This window comes from Pteronotus mesoamericanus, unplaced genomic scaffold (genome assembly GCF_021234165.1).
Source record: "Pteronotus mesoamericanus isolate MK-2021 breed Mesoamerican mustached bat unplaced genomic scaffold, CSHL_Meso_final contig_41, whole genome shotgun sequence".
NCBI lineage: Eukaryota > Metazoa > Chordata > Mammalia > Chiroptera > Mormoopidae > Pteronotus > Pteronotus mesoamericanus.
This window is the reverse complement of record NW_026555152.1, coordinates 8,188,170-8,203,515: the sequence shown is the minus strand read 5'-3', so window position 1 is coordinate 8,203,515 and position 15,346 is coordinate 8,188,170. Positions and strand designations below refer to the sequence as shown.

The 15,346-nt window shown below is 44.2% G+C and overlaps 1 protein-coding gene across 6 annotated transcripts in view; it reads right to left on the bottom strand.

The window, feature by feature from the left end:
• Window positions 1-6,319: 6,319 nt before the first annotated feature.
• Window positions 6,320-15,346, bottom strand: part of ERC1 (ELKS/RAB6-interacting/CAST family member 1) — a 565,692-nt gene continuing 556,665 nt past the window's right edge. For all 6 annotated transcript variants that reach the window (XM_054577182.1, XM_054577180.1, XM_054577185.1 and 3 more), the window contains one exon: window positions 6,320-9,708. In XM_054577182.1, the coding sequence (XP_054433157.1) occupies window positions 9,571-9,708 (138 nt within the window). In that variant the 3' untranslated portion in view covers window positions 6,320-9,570. The remainder of the gene's footprint in view (window positions 9,709-15,346) is intronic.

Here is a 15,346-nt window from a genome sequence, read left to right as displayed (position 1 = left end):
TCGCAGTTGCCTTCACTAAACACCTGTGAAGTGCGCAGTATGATATCTATTTTAAAAGTGAGAAAACTGAAGGTCAAAGTAGTCAAGGGAATTCTTCAAGGCCGCATAGCTCAGAAGCACCAAAGCCAGGGTGGGAACCCAGGCCTTTCAATTCCTGGCCCACCTGCCTTTATGCTCTAGGCCAAGGTTCCCACAGGTCAAGCCCTACTCTGCCCTGAAATGGAGAAGCTGGTCCTATGCCCATTCAGCGAGATAAGCACCTGTTCCCCAAACCGCCCGCAGCCTTCACGGAGGCTGTCTCTGGGTGAGGAGCCAGCGGAGCCTGGAGACAGGCAACCGAAGGCCGCACAGCCCTCAAGGCGGGGTGTTCTGTGGGGAGCTAGCAACGTGGGGACATCCAGCAATGAGCCGGCTGGTGAGAAAGGCTGACTGGCTTCCTGAGTTTTCTTCTCCCCTGAAGAGTCAGATGACTCCTAAAAGCTGCAGGGTCATGTTGACATCAATACTTGTAACAGAAACTGGATGCAACAACCTCCAGTCCCATATTCACCCTGGAGCCTGCCTTGTATTTGCAAGGTGCTGCCTAGTCCCTTTGGGTTTGCCGCGTACCTCGGCGCTGGCCCCGCTGCTGTGGGAGGGTGGCAGTGGCTGGGGCACCGTCACAGGGCTGTTCTTGGGCCTGGGTGTGTTTTTAGCACAAACACACAGGGAGGAGCCCAGGGACAACAAGCCATTAAAACGTGCACACAAGTCCAAGTTCAGATTGCAAACAGATGCCCTCCGAAGCCTCATTTCCGACAACTCCTAAGAACAAAATTGTAATAAAAAAAATTCAAGTTCAAGATGAACCAAACTGGAATCACCTCTGGAGTGTGAATCCCATCAGAGGTCAGAGACAGTTTCTTGGCATGGAAACTTTGCAGACATTTGATGGAGTTTTTCCTCACATGTCCAATTCTCCCTCTTAAAAGGAACCTGGCTCAGTTCTTCACGCTCACAAGCAAGGCTGAGGGGACTGAGTGTGGGGAAGGGGGAGCGTTAATTCAAGAAGGGAAAGATGGATGTCAGCGCTGTCATGGAGCAGTTGGAAGGAAGGCGTTGGTTTTGCAGGAAGACCAGCAAGAGGCTGTAGATGTCCCAGTCGCCCCGTGAACCACAGCTTATGGAAGAATAATAACTTTTTCCCGAGACAAAATGGCAAAGGGATGGTTGCAATGGATGGGGAAGGCTGATGTGGAATTACCAGGTGTTCAAGCCTCATTCCTTTCCCACCAAGGACCTGAGGAACTGAGAACGTTCATAGTGCCCCAGCGTCTGATTCTTGGGGAATAAATGGTGCCCAGAGCCCAACACAGCATGAACTCCCGATGTGACTCACATCTACCCTGCCGCACAAGCCAGGCTCCCTATTTCCCTCTTTCATCTGATACCTCCAGCCACCACCTGGCTTTGATGCCTCAAACCCTCCAAGGCTGGCAGAAGTCTCCTCAGGGTCCCAGATCACACATCAGCTTCCGGCCTGGCTTTGAGCCCTTCGACGGTGCTGTGAGCTAGCGAAAGGACTGGAGAGGAAGGTTTGGGAACAGACTCACCCAGGTTTGAAGCCCAGGTCCACTGCTTCCTGGCTGTGTGGTGTCCCTTGACAGACAGCTCCAGGCCAAGGCCTTTTCTTCACTCTCTGCAACAGCCCTCGGGAGCAGCAAGGCCGAAGACTTTGCAGAGCTGACACGCCCTGGCACTATTTTATTTTATTTTTTTATCTTATCTTACTTTATTTTTTTGATTAGCCTTGTACGGTGACTGTGGATAGGTCACTGGCCGTGCGGGTCATGCTCTCTCCCCCAAGCAGCCCTCCTGTCCGGAGCACTAGAGACCTCTCACAACATGGGCCCATCCAGCCTCCTTCGAGGCTGTCGTCCCCGTCCCCTTCGTGCTCTGAAGCAGACCAGTATTTGACCCGCGGACACAGGACTGTTTGCTAACCCGACACTCCCGTGTCCTTTCCTGCCTCCCTGACTCTGCTCAGGCTGTCCTGTCTGCCCCGCTCATCTTTGAGCTCCTGTGGCGAGCACTGCCTGCTCTGCTGCGCTCCCACTCGTTCTACCGGGATGAGTCCGCCCCTGGGGATGAGCTCCCCGAGAGGAGCGGCTGCAGTGGTGGGTCGAAGAGCGCATGCTCTGCAGAGGTGGGGCTTCCGTTCCAGCTCTGCCACTTCCTAGCTGTGCCACCTTGGAAAGCCGTTCAGCCACTTGTGCCTCATCCGTACGATGGGGATAATAGCACCTACCTCGTACGAGTGCCGTGAAGATAAGATGTGTGCAGTGTTGAGAACTGAACCTGGCACATGCTGGTATTATTTGCATGCCCAGCCCTGGTAACACAGGGGTGTGAATATTGAGAGTGCTGTGGTGGCAGTTTGTGAGTGTAGGTTGCTTGGCTCTGGGGCGGGTGGTGGGGAAAGGTTTATGTGTGGTGACTGAGCAAGTCCAATTGAAGGATGTGAATGTTACCTAGGAAAATTTCAAACACACACAGAAACATGGAGTAGTATAACGAACCCTGTGGACCCAGTGATCACCACCAATCATTATTGAGACTCCTGGTCAATCTTGTTCTATTTCCTGCTCCTTGCTCCCTCCCCAATACACATAGTGGATATTTTAAAGCAAATCGCAGTTGTGAAGAAAGCAATTCTATGCTTTACACTCTTAAAAGAGCTTTCAAGAAGGAAAAAAACAGCTATTTATTTTCCTCCTCCTATGGCTTGTGGCTTGTAAGCTAAATGACGGCGGCATCATTTTACAGAGGGAAAGGTTAGAGAGAGGTCGAGAGGTCAAGGGCAGCCAAGGGCCCCAGGATGCCAGGCCAGGGCTCTTCCCAGGACATCTGGGACAAACTAATCTTAATCAACTTTGAGCCAGCTTGAGATATCCCATCTCAAAAATCAAATAATAGCATCTTTTCCCAACTCAGAGAAAAAAAAAAATCAAGCTAATGAATGGAATTCTCAATGGCAAGTTCTCTCATATTTTCCTTAAACCTCATGGTCTCTGCATCCATTTTGTCTGCAGCTGAGTGCTGGTAGACCACAGAGTGAATAAACAAACAGTGGAAAAGATTAATGGAAAACCCTGGAAACAGCTGACCAGGGCAATCTGACAGCTTTCTGTGGACACATCTGCATGTGATTGTGATTATTTTGTAGTGGGGACTATACATGTTCTGCTGGTAAAATGGATCCTGCCTCGGGCTGAGATGATGAGCAGCACCAGGTTTGAGTCCTGCGTCTCCCAGGTGCCCTCCACCTGGTGGACTCCGGCTGCAGAGGGGAGGCGGGGCAGAGCCTGGCACTCACCTGGAGAGCCTGCCGGGGACTCCTGACACTCTAGCTAAGCGCCAATGCACAGTGGGTGACAGAATTTGCCAGGGAGGGGAGTGCAGCAAGCAGGTTGGTCCATTTCTGGGGCTGACACAGTAGTGAATCTAGCCAGGAAACAAGTTCTCATAACAAAAATTCCCCAGAATAATTTTTAAAAAATTTGACTTTTTTTTTTAAGGGATGAGAAAAGGGAAACATTGGTTTGTTGTTCTACTTATTTATGCATTTACTGGTTGACTCTTTTATGTGCCCCGACTGGGGATGGAACCCACAAACTTGGTGTATTGGGTCAACACTATAACCAACTGAGCTACCTGGCCAGGGCCCAGAAGGAGTTATTATTGAGCATCAGGCCAAAACAAACACCAACGCTGGGAACTGTTGAAGCACAGGTTCTCTTGGCTCCCTTTCACTGTTGGTATCCGCGCTTCTGTTGACTGATACCGCTCACCCATCCCAGAGTTAAAACATCAAAGTAAGAGCACACCCAGTGAAGCTCAAATCCCAGTTCTGAACAAAACCCTTTCAAGCTGTGACCTTCCCCACTGCTCTGCCATCTGAGCCTGAGCTGCAGCACGATCCCTCAGCGGTGGGCGCTCACTCTAAGATAGGACGCAGGCTGAGACCGGAAATGCGGAACCTGACTCAGGGTGCAGGTTGTAAAGAAGGAAGAAGGGAGGTGGACATTGACTTTCAAAGGCAATTAAGGGGGCTGCCAATCCGAGTTGAGGTGGGAACCTAAAGGAGGCTTCCTCTTCTCAGCGAGACCACCCAGCAAGGCCTGCCAGCGCACGGAGTGTGCCGTCAATGCCTCTGCCTCCCTCAGGGACCCGCACCGCTGGTTCTCAGGTGGCCAACCACTGGACTTGACCGCTTGGGGATGGCTGGTCTCTCCCTGCTTTTCCAGCATGTAAAGGCATATCTCACTTGAATTATCAAACTGGATGAGACTCAAAGAAAAACACAGCATAGAATTTTTAAATAATTTTATAATTTCCCAATGGATTTAGTTTGTGAATAAAAAAGAAAAAAATGAGCAAAGTGTTTACAATAATTATCAAGGCAAAATTGACTATAACACAATTTCTTTGTAGTGTCATTATCCTGTCAGTAACATGACCCAGCCACACCACACACACACACACACACACACGCGCGTGCACACACGCACACACGCACACACACACAGAGGAAGGCAGCGGGTGCATTTGCATCACAGAAACCACCATTGCGGCTGCTACTGTCACCAAAAGGAACTCAAGCTACAAGGAGTCAGTGACCAGTGCCCCCAGCTCCTCGCTGAAATGCAGCGCTTCTCTTCTGAAGCAGAAGGGTGGGAGCCCCAAGGAGACCCCAAGTCTCCATCCTGGACATCCTGGTGTGCGGGCAGGTTCGGGGCGAGTCCTGCACGGGGCAGGCAGGCCAGAGCGGGTGGTGTGCTGCCCCCAGGTGGGCCTCGCTGCACTGGAGGATGATGCAATACTGGTGTGGTATGGAAACAAGGGCTGGGCTCAGAGGGCAACTTGCTCTGGCCCAGGGTCTGATTCTCTGGCTTCAGCAAGGTTATGTCCTTTCCTGAACATGACATGTCAGGGGCCAAGACAGAAAGCCTGGGCCCAGGAGATCTGGGGTCTAAAAATCTTGAAGGGAAAGAATCTAGGACTGAAGCCAGAAGATCTGAGTATCATTCACTCCCCGGGACTGCAGGCTCTGGGCTGGCTGGCGCTTGGCCCATGTTAGATGGTCACTGGATGATATAGCACCAAGTGGGCAGGAAGGAGTTCTGTGGCCTGTAAGGGGCTGCTGCCAGGTGTGGGGCTTCATAGTGAAGCCCAGGTCACCACAGTATTAGGCACACTGAGCTTGGGCCAATGTGGGGGTGACAGCGGTAATGGGGTCATGAACTGAAACCTCTACCCAGAGGTCCTGAGGGTGCATAGGAGAGGTTGGCACAACCGGGGCTGAGCCCCAGATCCCCACTCCTTTCCTCAGCAGCTGTTGTCCAGCCAGGAGGTCACCTACCTGGACTGTGGTCCTTGCGCTTCCCAAGTGGCCAGCCCAGTGGCCACCTGAGCCAACTTGGGAGGAGAAGAGTTTAGTGGCCCCATAGCTTGAATTCCTTTAATATGATATTGGTTTGTATTTTTTTAAAACACAGCTCTTTAATTTTTCAGTTCTACAACTACTTTTTAATATCTTAATAATCTCAACAATGGACACAATGTAACTGCCCAAATTCTCTGAACCACACAGACAATATTGACAAGCAGAGAAACAGAAGAGGAGGTGGGATGGGACAAAACCCGTTCCCCTCAGGTCAGTCCCTAAAACCACCTCTCCTCCGACAGAGTCAGGAGGAGAAACACCTACATTAGGGTCACAGCACTCGCTAATACATTGGGAAAAAGTCAGGAGACACTTGGTTACAGTTTTGACACTAAAAAGTTTGGAAATAGTTTTTGCTTAAAAAGAGTATGTAAAGACAGCCATTTTGTTCAGAAGGATTTCCTTGTATGTTTTTTCTTGCCCAAGTATTCCCTTAGTTCACCTGGTGGAAAATTCTAGATTCTTTCAAAACATTTCTTTAAATGGTTCAAGTCACTGTCCTGAGAAGCCCAGGGACTGGCAGTGATGGATGGATGGGTGGCCTTTCAGGTTCTGCAAAGGGTGGCGAGCTGCCTGCATCCTCTTCTCATCTCTTTTCCCACAGTTCTGAACATTTGCAGGTGGGGAGATGAGGCGGGCGAAGCAGATGTGAAAGTTACTGATATTGCTGACACAGGGCCCACTAAAACTTAAGTGTCATGTGAGGGTCACATCCTGTGTGGTGACAAATTCCTTGATTTACTCTTTCCTCAAAGACCCTGAGGGTAGCCAATGGGCCTATGCCTAAGTAATGGGGTCAGACAGGAGGGTGGGGTGGCTCTGGGGTCAGCGGGACTCTCTAGCAGCAAATCCAGATGCCACTCATGGCCATCGACAGGGGAGGGGTTTATTTCCCGGTTGACTAAAACTCTGTGATGACGTCTCTTCCTTTTCTCTCTTTCACTCTTGAGGATGGGTGAGCTAATGAGCTCCTCGTGGAAAACCAAACACTTTCATTGCCAAAAAGGGCCATGTCACATTGCCCCTACCGACACCAAAGGTGGTCTTGAGTCCAGTTAGCCTTATTGGTATTTTTAAGCCCAAGTGTAAGAAAAAGAGAAAAGAACTTAGATCTTCTTTAGGTTGTAATGTATAAGGTCAAAGATTAGAATTGAGATGAATTGCAGGATTCCCATTCATATTTCGTAATATGTTAAAGCCCATTTAAAGTCTTTTCTATTTCAAATGGTATCCAATGTCCTTGTAAATCTCAATTCAGATACTTCATCAAGAACTCCATGAGTACCTGGGGTAGAGGTATATGAAAAGATGAAAGTCACATTGTATTTCTTTAGTCATGTGCTCCAGGTTGGATTGAGTGACCTTGTGAAACTCTGAATACCACAAGAAGGTCACAAAATGACAAGTCCTTGTGTGATAGGAATTGTGCATTTAGTTAATGCTAGCTCAATGAATGAGCTAAACTCAGTAAGATATTCTAAATGCTAGAAACTGTATTGACTTTGCCCCTGTAATGTAAATTCAGGTCATATTCACCATTAAGCTTTAGCTAGAGCCTATTTTCATCTAGGACTGGACAGTCCCCACATACTAGGAAGAATGAATGAGATCCCCCGCTATGGTTCATAGAGATCAGACAGATGATGTCTGGCCCCAGAAATTTTTCTTCTCAGCAGCACTTGTTTAGAGGACTTCCATAAAGTTTTAGAGAGAGAGCAATGGGGAGGGCTGAAATGAGAAGGGGAAGGAAGAAGGTGCAGTGAGAGTCACGCAACATGTGGGCAGGGGTGGCAGGAGTTGTATTTGAGGGTAAAGGCCGAATCGGCGGGACCCAGAAAGAGACCTGAGTGATGCCTTGTCAGACCAGCCAGACAACAGACAGCTGGTGCCAGGCCAGGCTACCCCTCTGGGCGTGGCCCCCTCTGCTTTCTCTGCTCTGCGGCAGTCCTGTGAAGGGTGCTATCATACTTCAGTTCTTTGCCTTATGGTATTTAAAGTGAGATTCTAATACTCCAGCCACAAAATACTGGGGGCTATCTACATGATTTATGGGCAGTGCAATAAATAAACAGAATTGAGGTAACTGACCGCAAATGATCACCAACTTAAAACCTAACCCCTGCACCCCCATTCTGGCCAGCCTTGCTATCAGGAAGCATCTCGGTAAGAAGTTTATGAGCAGAGTCCATTTAAACCTTTGATAAGGAACCCCCTACAACTTCTCACGGGGAGAGATCGTTTTAGAGCAGGGAGTCAGGACAGCTGGAGATCTGACCATGTGACTTAGTGAGACGGTCAAGGTTCGCTGGCGGGAAAGTACTGAACCGGTGGCTGTGACGTTACAGGCAGCATCAGATTCTTTTGGTTAGTAATTGGGAAAGGGCAAAGGAGAAAACGCAAGACAAAGACATTCAGCCGAGCAACTCTTCTCGGAAGATGTGAGCGCCTGGCCACAGAGGTGGTCAAAGGCCTAGATTTTGGTTCAGTGGCCTATGTCTTGGCGCCTGATGATGACTGCCATTGTCCACGCTTGGGAAAACCGCCCTTCAAAATGCCAATACCTCAAGTGGATTTGCAACTTTGGGGTCAATTTTCTGATTTGCAACATGGAGCTGGCCAAGTTTCATGAGGAGCACACAGATGTATCAGGAAAACACTGGCCACTATCACAGGCCCCTGAACAGTACACCCTTTCAGGGTAACAACATAAATGAAAACCCTCCATCACCAAACGGGGTCCTGCAGTCAAGGGAGTGACTCAGCTCCCAGCCCCGAAACTCATCAATTCCATTAGAGCGAGAAATGAGAAATGCTGTTTGTGAAAGACTGTTCTGGAAAAAGATACTTCTATTAAGATGGGGGAGGGGAAGGGGCCGCCTTTCACAGCTTTGACTTAAGCAGGTATGTCTCATAGACTCCTTTACACCTTTCCCTCACTGTTTTTCAAGGATGAGTGCCTAACAGTAGGCATTTCATAAATATTCTTTGAATGAAAGAATGGAGAAAGGAATGTGTGGGAGATGAGAAACATTCATTTCTGCCAGAAGGAGGTTCCAGGCAATGCATGAGGACAAGGTTCTAGGAGTGCAAATCATGAGGAAGGCTGCAAGAGTGGAAGGTGAGTCAGAGTTCAGTGAGCGCTGGGCTGCAAGAGCTTGAAGCACGGCGGGGGGAAGGCAGAAGCATGTTTTGCGGGGCTCAGGGGTGACGAGAGAGATGTTCAGGAGAAACCAGCCTGACCCCGAGGAATGCTCATCTATGGAAGCAGAGCTGGGGATGACAGTCCGCGTGTCAAACCCCTCTTCTCTTTCCATTAGATACATCATCTGACAAACTAAGTAAAAAGCCACAGGTCCTACACAAGAGGGACTAGGGGGAGAACTGCTTGCATTGCCCTCCTGTTAACTGGCTGAGGAGAGGGGCACGGCTGAGTGAGAAGGACAGGCTGGGGCATTAGTGTTCACGGGGCCACAGGGAGGCCTGCTTGCAGCTCGCCTGCCTGAAACACTGCAGATGAAAAGTAAACACAGAGACAGTAAAAAGAGGAGTTGGTTTTCTCTTTGTCCCTATTCCCTCTTTTCCCCTCTTTCTTTTTCTAATAATATCTCTGAGGTTTTTTTTATACCTTTTTAGGAGAAAGCACCTATTGTGATATTAGGACACTCAGCTCTCTTGTCCATGGGGAAGCATTCTCTCAGTATGTTGAGCTCCAAGCAGATTCCAGATTTAGTTCTCACATCAAGGGCAGAAGGTAAGAGGCTCCCTACTCCATGTCCCTCTGTGAGGGCAGAGCACCAGCTTCCAGAGTTCTTCACTGTTGACGACTAGATGGCAGTTCTTCACAGGGACTTGGCCGCTTACTCACCCAGGACATCAAAAAAATGAATGTAGAGAAAACATCCCAAGAAGAAAGGCAGAGTAAGGTGACAGACGTAGAAAGGTGCTGGAATCACACTTGCAGGACTAACCAAGGGAGGACAGAGTTCGTAGTGTTCGCACGGCACCTGTTCCTTGTAGCTCTCCTTCCTTGGCTCCTGGGTGCACTCTGTTGGGCTGCGGGGCTCGCCACTCTCCGTGGAGCAGGGTCAGGAGGACTCCTCCAATGCGTTGACCACCTGCTCCAGGATGTCGGGGCAGTGGTCTGCTATCTGCTGGAGAATGGCATTGGCAAACTCCTGCAGCTCTGCATTGTCCCGCTCAACTTTTTCTAACTCCTTTTGAAGCTGAAAGGGAAAGGAAAGATGGATTTCAGATCAAATAAAACAACACTATTTGCACTGAGTTAAGAATTCTTATTTATCAATAAAGAAATGACGTTTGCAATAACATGGATGAACCTGGAGGGCATTATGTGAAGTGAAGTAAGCCAGGCAGAGAAAGACAAGTGCTGCAAGGTATCACTTAAATGTGAAGTCTGAAAACAAAGAAAAAGCCAAACTCATGAAATCAAAGAGGAGAATAGTAGTTGCCAGTGTGCTGGGGAGTGGGAGAAATGGAGAGATGCTGCTAAAAGGGCACAGACTTTTGGATACAAGATGAATACAGTCTGAGGCTCTAAGGCTAAACAAGGTGACAATGTTGATTATACTGTACCGTATAATTGAAATTTGCTAAGAGAGTGTAACTCCAGTATTCTCATGAAGAAAAGAAGGAACTATGTGAGATAACGAATGTGCTACCTTGATAGTGCGAATCCTTTCGCAACGTATATGCATATCAAATCGTTGTGTTGAACGCTTTAAATACACTACACTTTCATTTGCCAATTACACCTCAACAAAGCTAAAGAAAAAGGAATGACAAAAGAGACACTCACTATGTCAGGCCTTCCTGTATCTAAATGAACAACCAGGAAAGTGTGAAAGTAAATATCAAATGTCTTTTCATGAGAATGAGGTCCAAGGCAGTTAGTGGCTCATCCAAGTCCCAAACACGGTAACTTGCAGAGCTGGGACGCCAACCCCGGGGCTCTCATTCGAGGGGAGCGTTCTCTCCCTGTGCCATACTGCCACGCATCGCATGGATGATCCCAGACAGGATCTTAATCTTGCATAATGGTCCTTGACCTAGGAAAACTTATGATTTGAAAGACTTCCCCTATTTCTATGTACCACTTTTATTCAGTGCATTAAACTACCCTACCGTAGGCCCGTTAATTTAGACATGAGGTAGTCTTTTGTTTGTTTAGGAGTAAGTATATTTCTAACTTCTTATTGTTCTAAACATCCTCTTAGACATTCCTCAGGTATTAAACCAACAATTATTAAGGGCCTGGATTTGGTTCTTGCCCTCAAGATCCATTTAGATTAATTAAAAAACCAAACATATAAACAGATAATTACAACCCAGGATGGTAAGGGCCATAATAACCAAGGCATGAACACATACTACAGGGTAGAGGTAAGAATGATGCTGTCGTCTTGGAGGAATCTAAGAAGATGTTACTAAAGGCAACATATGATTTGGATCTTGAGAGCTGAATAGGAGTTTGTCTGGGAGATCAAAGACAGCAGAGTCTTTCCAGAGGTGAAACAAGTACAGATACGTAGAGCTATGAAAGGGCTTGGCACAGATCTCGGGAGGAGTGAGGCATTCAGTATGGTGGGAGCATAGGGAGACAGTGGGTGGAGAATGACAGGAAATGAAGCTGAAGAGAGAGACTGGGGTCAGCCTATGTATGTGAAGAGAAGGGTTCAGATTTAATCTAGTTCAAACAAAAACAATAACAAAAGGAAGTACAAGAGGTTTTGAACAGTACAGAGACATGATCAGCTTCATTTTCTTAGAAGATAGCTATAAAGATAAAAACATGTGAGACTGAATGGAAAAAGAATGGTTCTGGGGGAGGAGAATTGTTACAAGCACAGGTGAAAGTTAAGGAGAGTTAAAACGAAGGTAGGGCCTGGGGACAGGGACAGGAGCAGCTGAATGTAAGACTTTCCAAAGGTGGGACTGATAAGAGGTGGAGTTACGTGACAGAGAATGGAGAATAATTTTGACAGTTCTAGCTGGGGATATTAGGCAAATAAAACTGAAAATACGGGATGCAGAGCAGGTTTCAGGGAAGGAGGGAAATTAAAAATTGAGTTTAAAGTGTGGTTAGGAACACAAGCTCCAGACAGTTAGGCTTCCTGGGTTTCAACGTCAGCTCTGCCAATTATTAGTTTGTATGACCTGGACCTCTCTGAGCCTGTTTCCTCATCTGTAAAATGGGGCAATAACATTTACAGGGTTGTTTTAAAGATTTAATGAGATGTTTCTATAAGGTGCAGTATAATGCCTGACACATAGAAAATACTTGATAAATGTTAGATGTTGTTATAGTTATCGTTACTGTTTCTAATTAATTCCGTAAGATTACCCAAAAGTCCATGTAGATTAAAAAGCAAAGAGAACCAAGTTCTAACTACAGTGCTGATAGACTCTAGAGGCTCTGAGCCAAGAACTAATATGCTGCTTCTTCAAATATATCAAAGAGCTAGGAACAGATTCAGTACCCTCCTTTCTGCTGACTATTGACTAAGATCAAGACATGCAGGGCTAACTTTAGACCACACTAAGTCTTGGTTAATAACAAGGCCTGGCTGTGTCGTATAAACATAAATCTCTGAAATGGGGAAACCAAGGAAGGCTGGTGCCTTGTCAATATAGCTGAGCAGAATATAATCCAGAAATACTGCTGTGTGGAAAGGCAAGTCTCTTCAGTGGAACTGAAGCCAGCCACTTAAAGTGAGTGAGGACAATGTCAGGCTGTATTGCTTCAGAGTATTCCCAGGAATATTCTGAATGACTTTGGTTTATATCCTGAGCCAGGTATCTGTACTTGACTCTCTACAAGTCACACATTTATTTTCCATGAAATATTTTAAAGTTTTATTTGGCTTCTGTTAAGTAAATTAAAAAGAAGTTACCAGTGGGTACATTTTATTTTAATAACACTTTTCAGGGTTTTTTTTTTTTTTTAAATTTAAGAAGTATTACATATGCATTGTAGAAAATTTGGATAAGAAAAGCACCAAGAAAAAAAACACAACATTAACATCAGGAGATAACCACTGCTATATATTTTGTCATATATCCTTTGAGGCTTTTATTATACATACATGTAATTTTGGAAACAAAATGGCAATGATATTACAGATTGATTTTGTTTTTACCTAAAAGTATACTATAGATATATTTCCAAATCAATTCCTAAAGACTCTTTTTGGAACTTGATAACTGATTCTAAAAATTATCCTGAGGTATAAATATATAAGAGGAGTCAAAAATATTTCAAAGAAAGAAAAATGACTTAGGACTTGTTCTACTGGATTATGAAACAGTACAAAAGTATATTAGTTAGAAGTATTATATTGATAAATTTTGATCAGTGGGATTTAGAATATGATCAGGAAACTTTAGAAATCAATGACTATTTTAGGTTGTCTGGGCCCAGTTGCATTTATATTCCTGCTCATACCATACATAAACATAAATTTCAAAGTGGCTCAATATCCAAATTTAAAAATTACGGTGTGAATACACATTCTTCTCAAGTGCACGTGGAATGTTCTCCAGGACAGATCATATGTTATACCACAAAACAAGTGTTCACAAATTTAAGAAGACTAAAATCTCATCATGCATCTATTCTGACCACAATGGTATGAAACTAGAAAGCAATTAAAAGAAGTGAACTAAAATAGTCACAAATATGTGGAGATTAAACAGTATGCAACTAAAAAACCATGTAGTTGAAGAAGAATAAAAAAAGAAGTAAAATACCTTGAGACAAATAAAAATTGAAATATTGTACAATCCACCAAAATTTATGGGATGCAGCAAAACAAGTTCTAAGAGGGAAGGTCGTAGAGATAAATGGGTACATTAAGAAAAGAAAAAGATTTCAAATATACAAAATAACTTCACACCTCAAGGAACTACAAAATGAAGAACAAACAAAGCCCAAAGTTAGTAGAAGGAAGGAAATAACAAAGATCAGAATGGAAGTAACTGGTTTAGAGACTAAAAAGATAATGGGAAAGATCAATAAAACTAACAGCTGTTTTTGAAAAGATAAACTAAATAGACAAACCTTTAGCTAGACTTACCAAGAAAAAAAAAAAAGACAGAAAGCTCAGATAAAATCAGAAATGAAAGAGATGTTATAACTGATAGCAAAGAAATACAAAGAATCATAAGAGATCACTATGAACAACTGTATGGTAACAAAATGGAAAACCTAGAAGTGGATAAATTCCTAGTAACATAAAACATACCAAGATTGCATCATGAAGTAATAGAAAATCTGAACAAATTGAACACACTACTAAGGAGACTGAATCAGGAATCACCTCCCAACAAACAAAACTCAGGACCAGATAGATGGCTTCGCAGGTGAATTCTACCCCACATTCAAAGAAGAATGAATACTAATCCTTCTCAAACTCTTCCAAAAAAAAAAGGAAGTGGAGGGTAAACTTCCAAACTCATCTTACAAGGCCAGCATTACCCTGATACCAAAAATAAACAAGGACACCATATGAAAAGAAAACTGCAGGCCAATATCCATGATAAACAGTAATGCAAAAATCCTTCAACAAAATATGAGTAAACCAATTCAACAATTCATTAAAAGGACCATACATACACCATAATCAAGTGGGATTTACTTCAGCAATACAAGGGTAGTTTAAAATCTGCAAACCAATACATGTGATATACCACATTAGAAAAGTGAAGGATAAAAATGTATGATCATCTCAATAAATGCAGAAAAAGCATTTGACCAAATTCAACATCCATTTATGATAAAAACTGTCATGGAAGTGGATATTATAGAGAAATGTACCTCAACATAATAAAGGCCATCTATGACATGCTCAAAGCTAGTGTCATACTCAATGGTGAAAGGCTGAAAAGAAAGCTTTCCTTTAAGATCAGGAGCAAGATAATGATGCCACTTTGTCACTATGATTCAACATATTATTAGAAGTCCTACCCAGAGCAATTAGACAAGAAAAAAAAAAAAAGGCATCCAAGTAGAAAGAGAAGTAAAACTGACAATATTTGCAGATGACATATTATATATAGAAAACTCTAAAGACTCTACAAAAAAACTGTTAAAATTCTTAAACAAAATCAATATATAAAAATCTGTTGTGTTTCTATATACAAAAAAAACAACAACTCAGAAAGACAGAGTAAGAAAGCAATCCCATTTATAATTGTATCAAAAGGAATAAAATATCTATGAATAAATTCAACCAAGGTGAATATTTCATCTTTCACAAGGTGAAAGACCTGTATACTAAAACTTCTAGGATGTTGATGAAAGAAGTTGAAGACATGAATAAATGAAAAGATCCCATGCTTATAGATTGAAATAATTAATATTATTAAAATGTCCATACTACCCAGAGCAATCTGCAGATTCAATGCAATCCCTATCAAAATCCCAATGGCATTTTTCACAGAAATAGAACAGTGCTAAAATTTTCATGAAACCATAAAAGACCTCAAATAATCCAAGAAATCTTGAGGAAGAGAAACAAAGCTGGAGACATCATGCTCCCTGGCTTCAAACTATATTATAAAGCAATAGTAATTATAATGGTAAGGTACTGGCATAAAAGTGGACACATAGGTCAATGAACCAGACTAGAGAGCCCATAAAGAAGCACTCACATATGTGGTCAATTAACTTATGACAAAGGAGTCAAGAATATGCAGTTGGGAAGGGATAGTCTGCCTCTTCAATAAAGGGTGTTAGGAAAACTGGACAGCCATGTGTGAAAGAATGAAACTGGACCACTATCTAATACCATACACAAATGTTAACTCAAAATGAATTAAAGACTTGAATGTAACACCTGAACT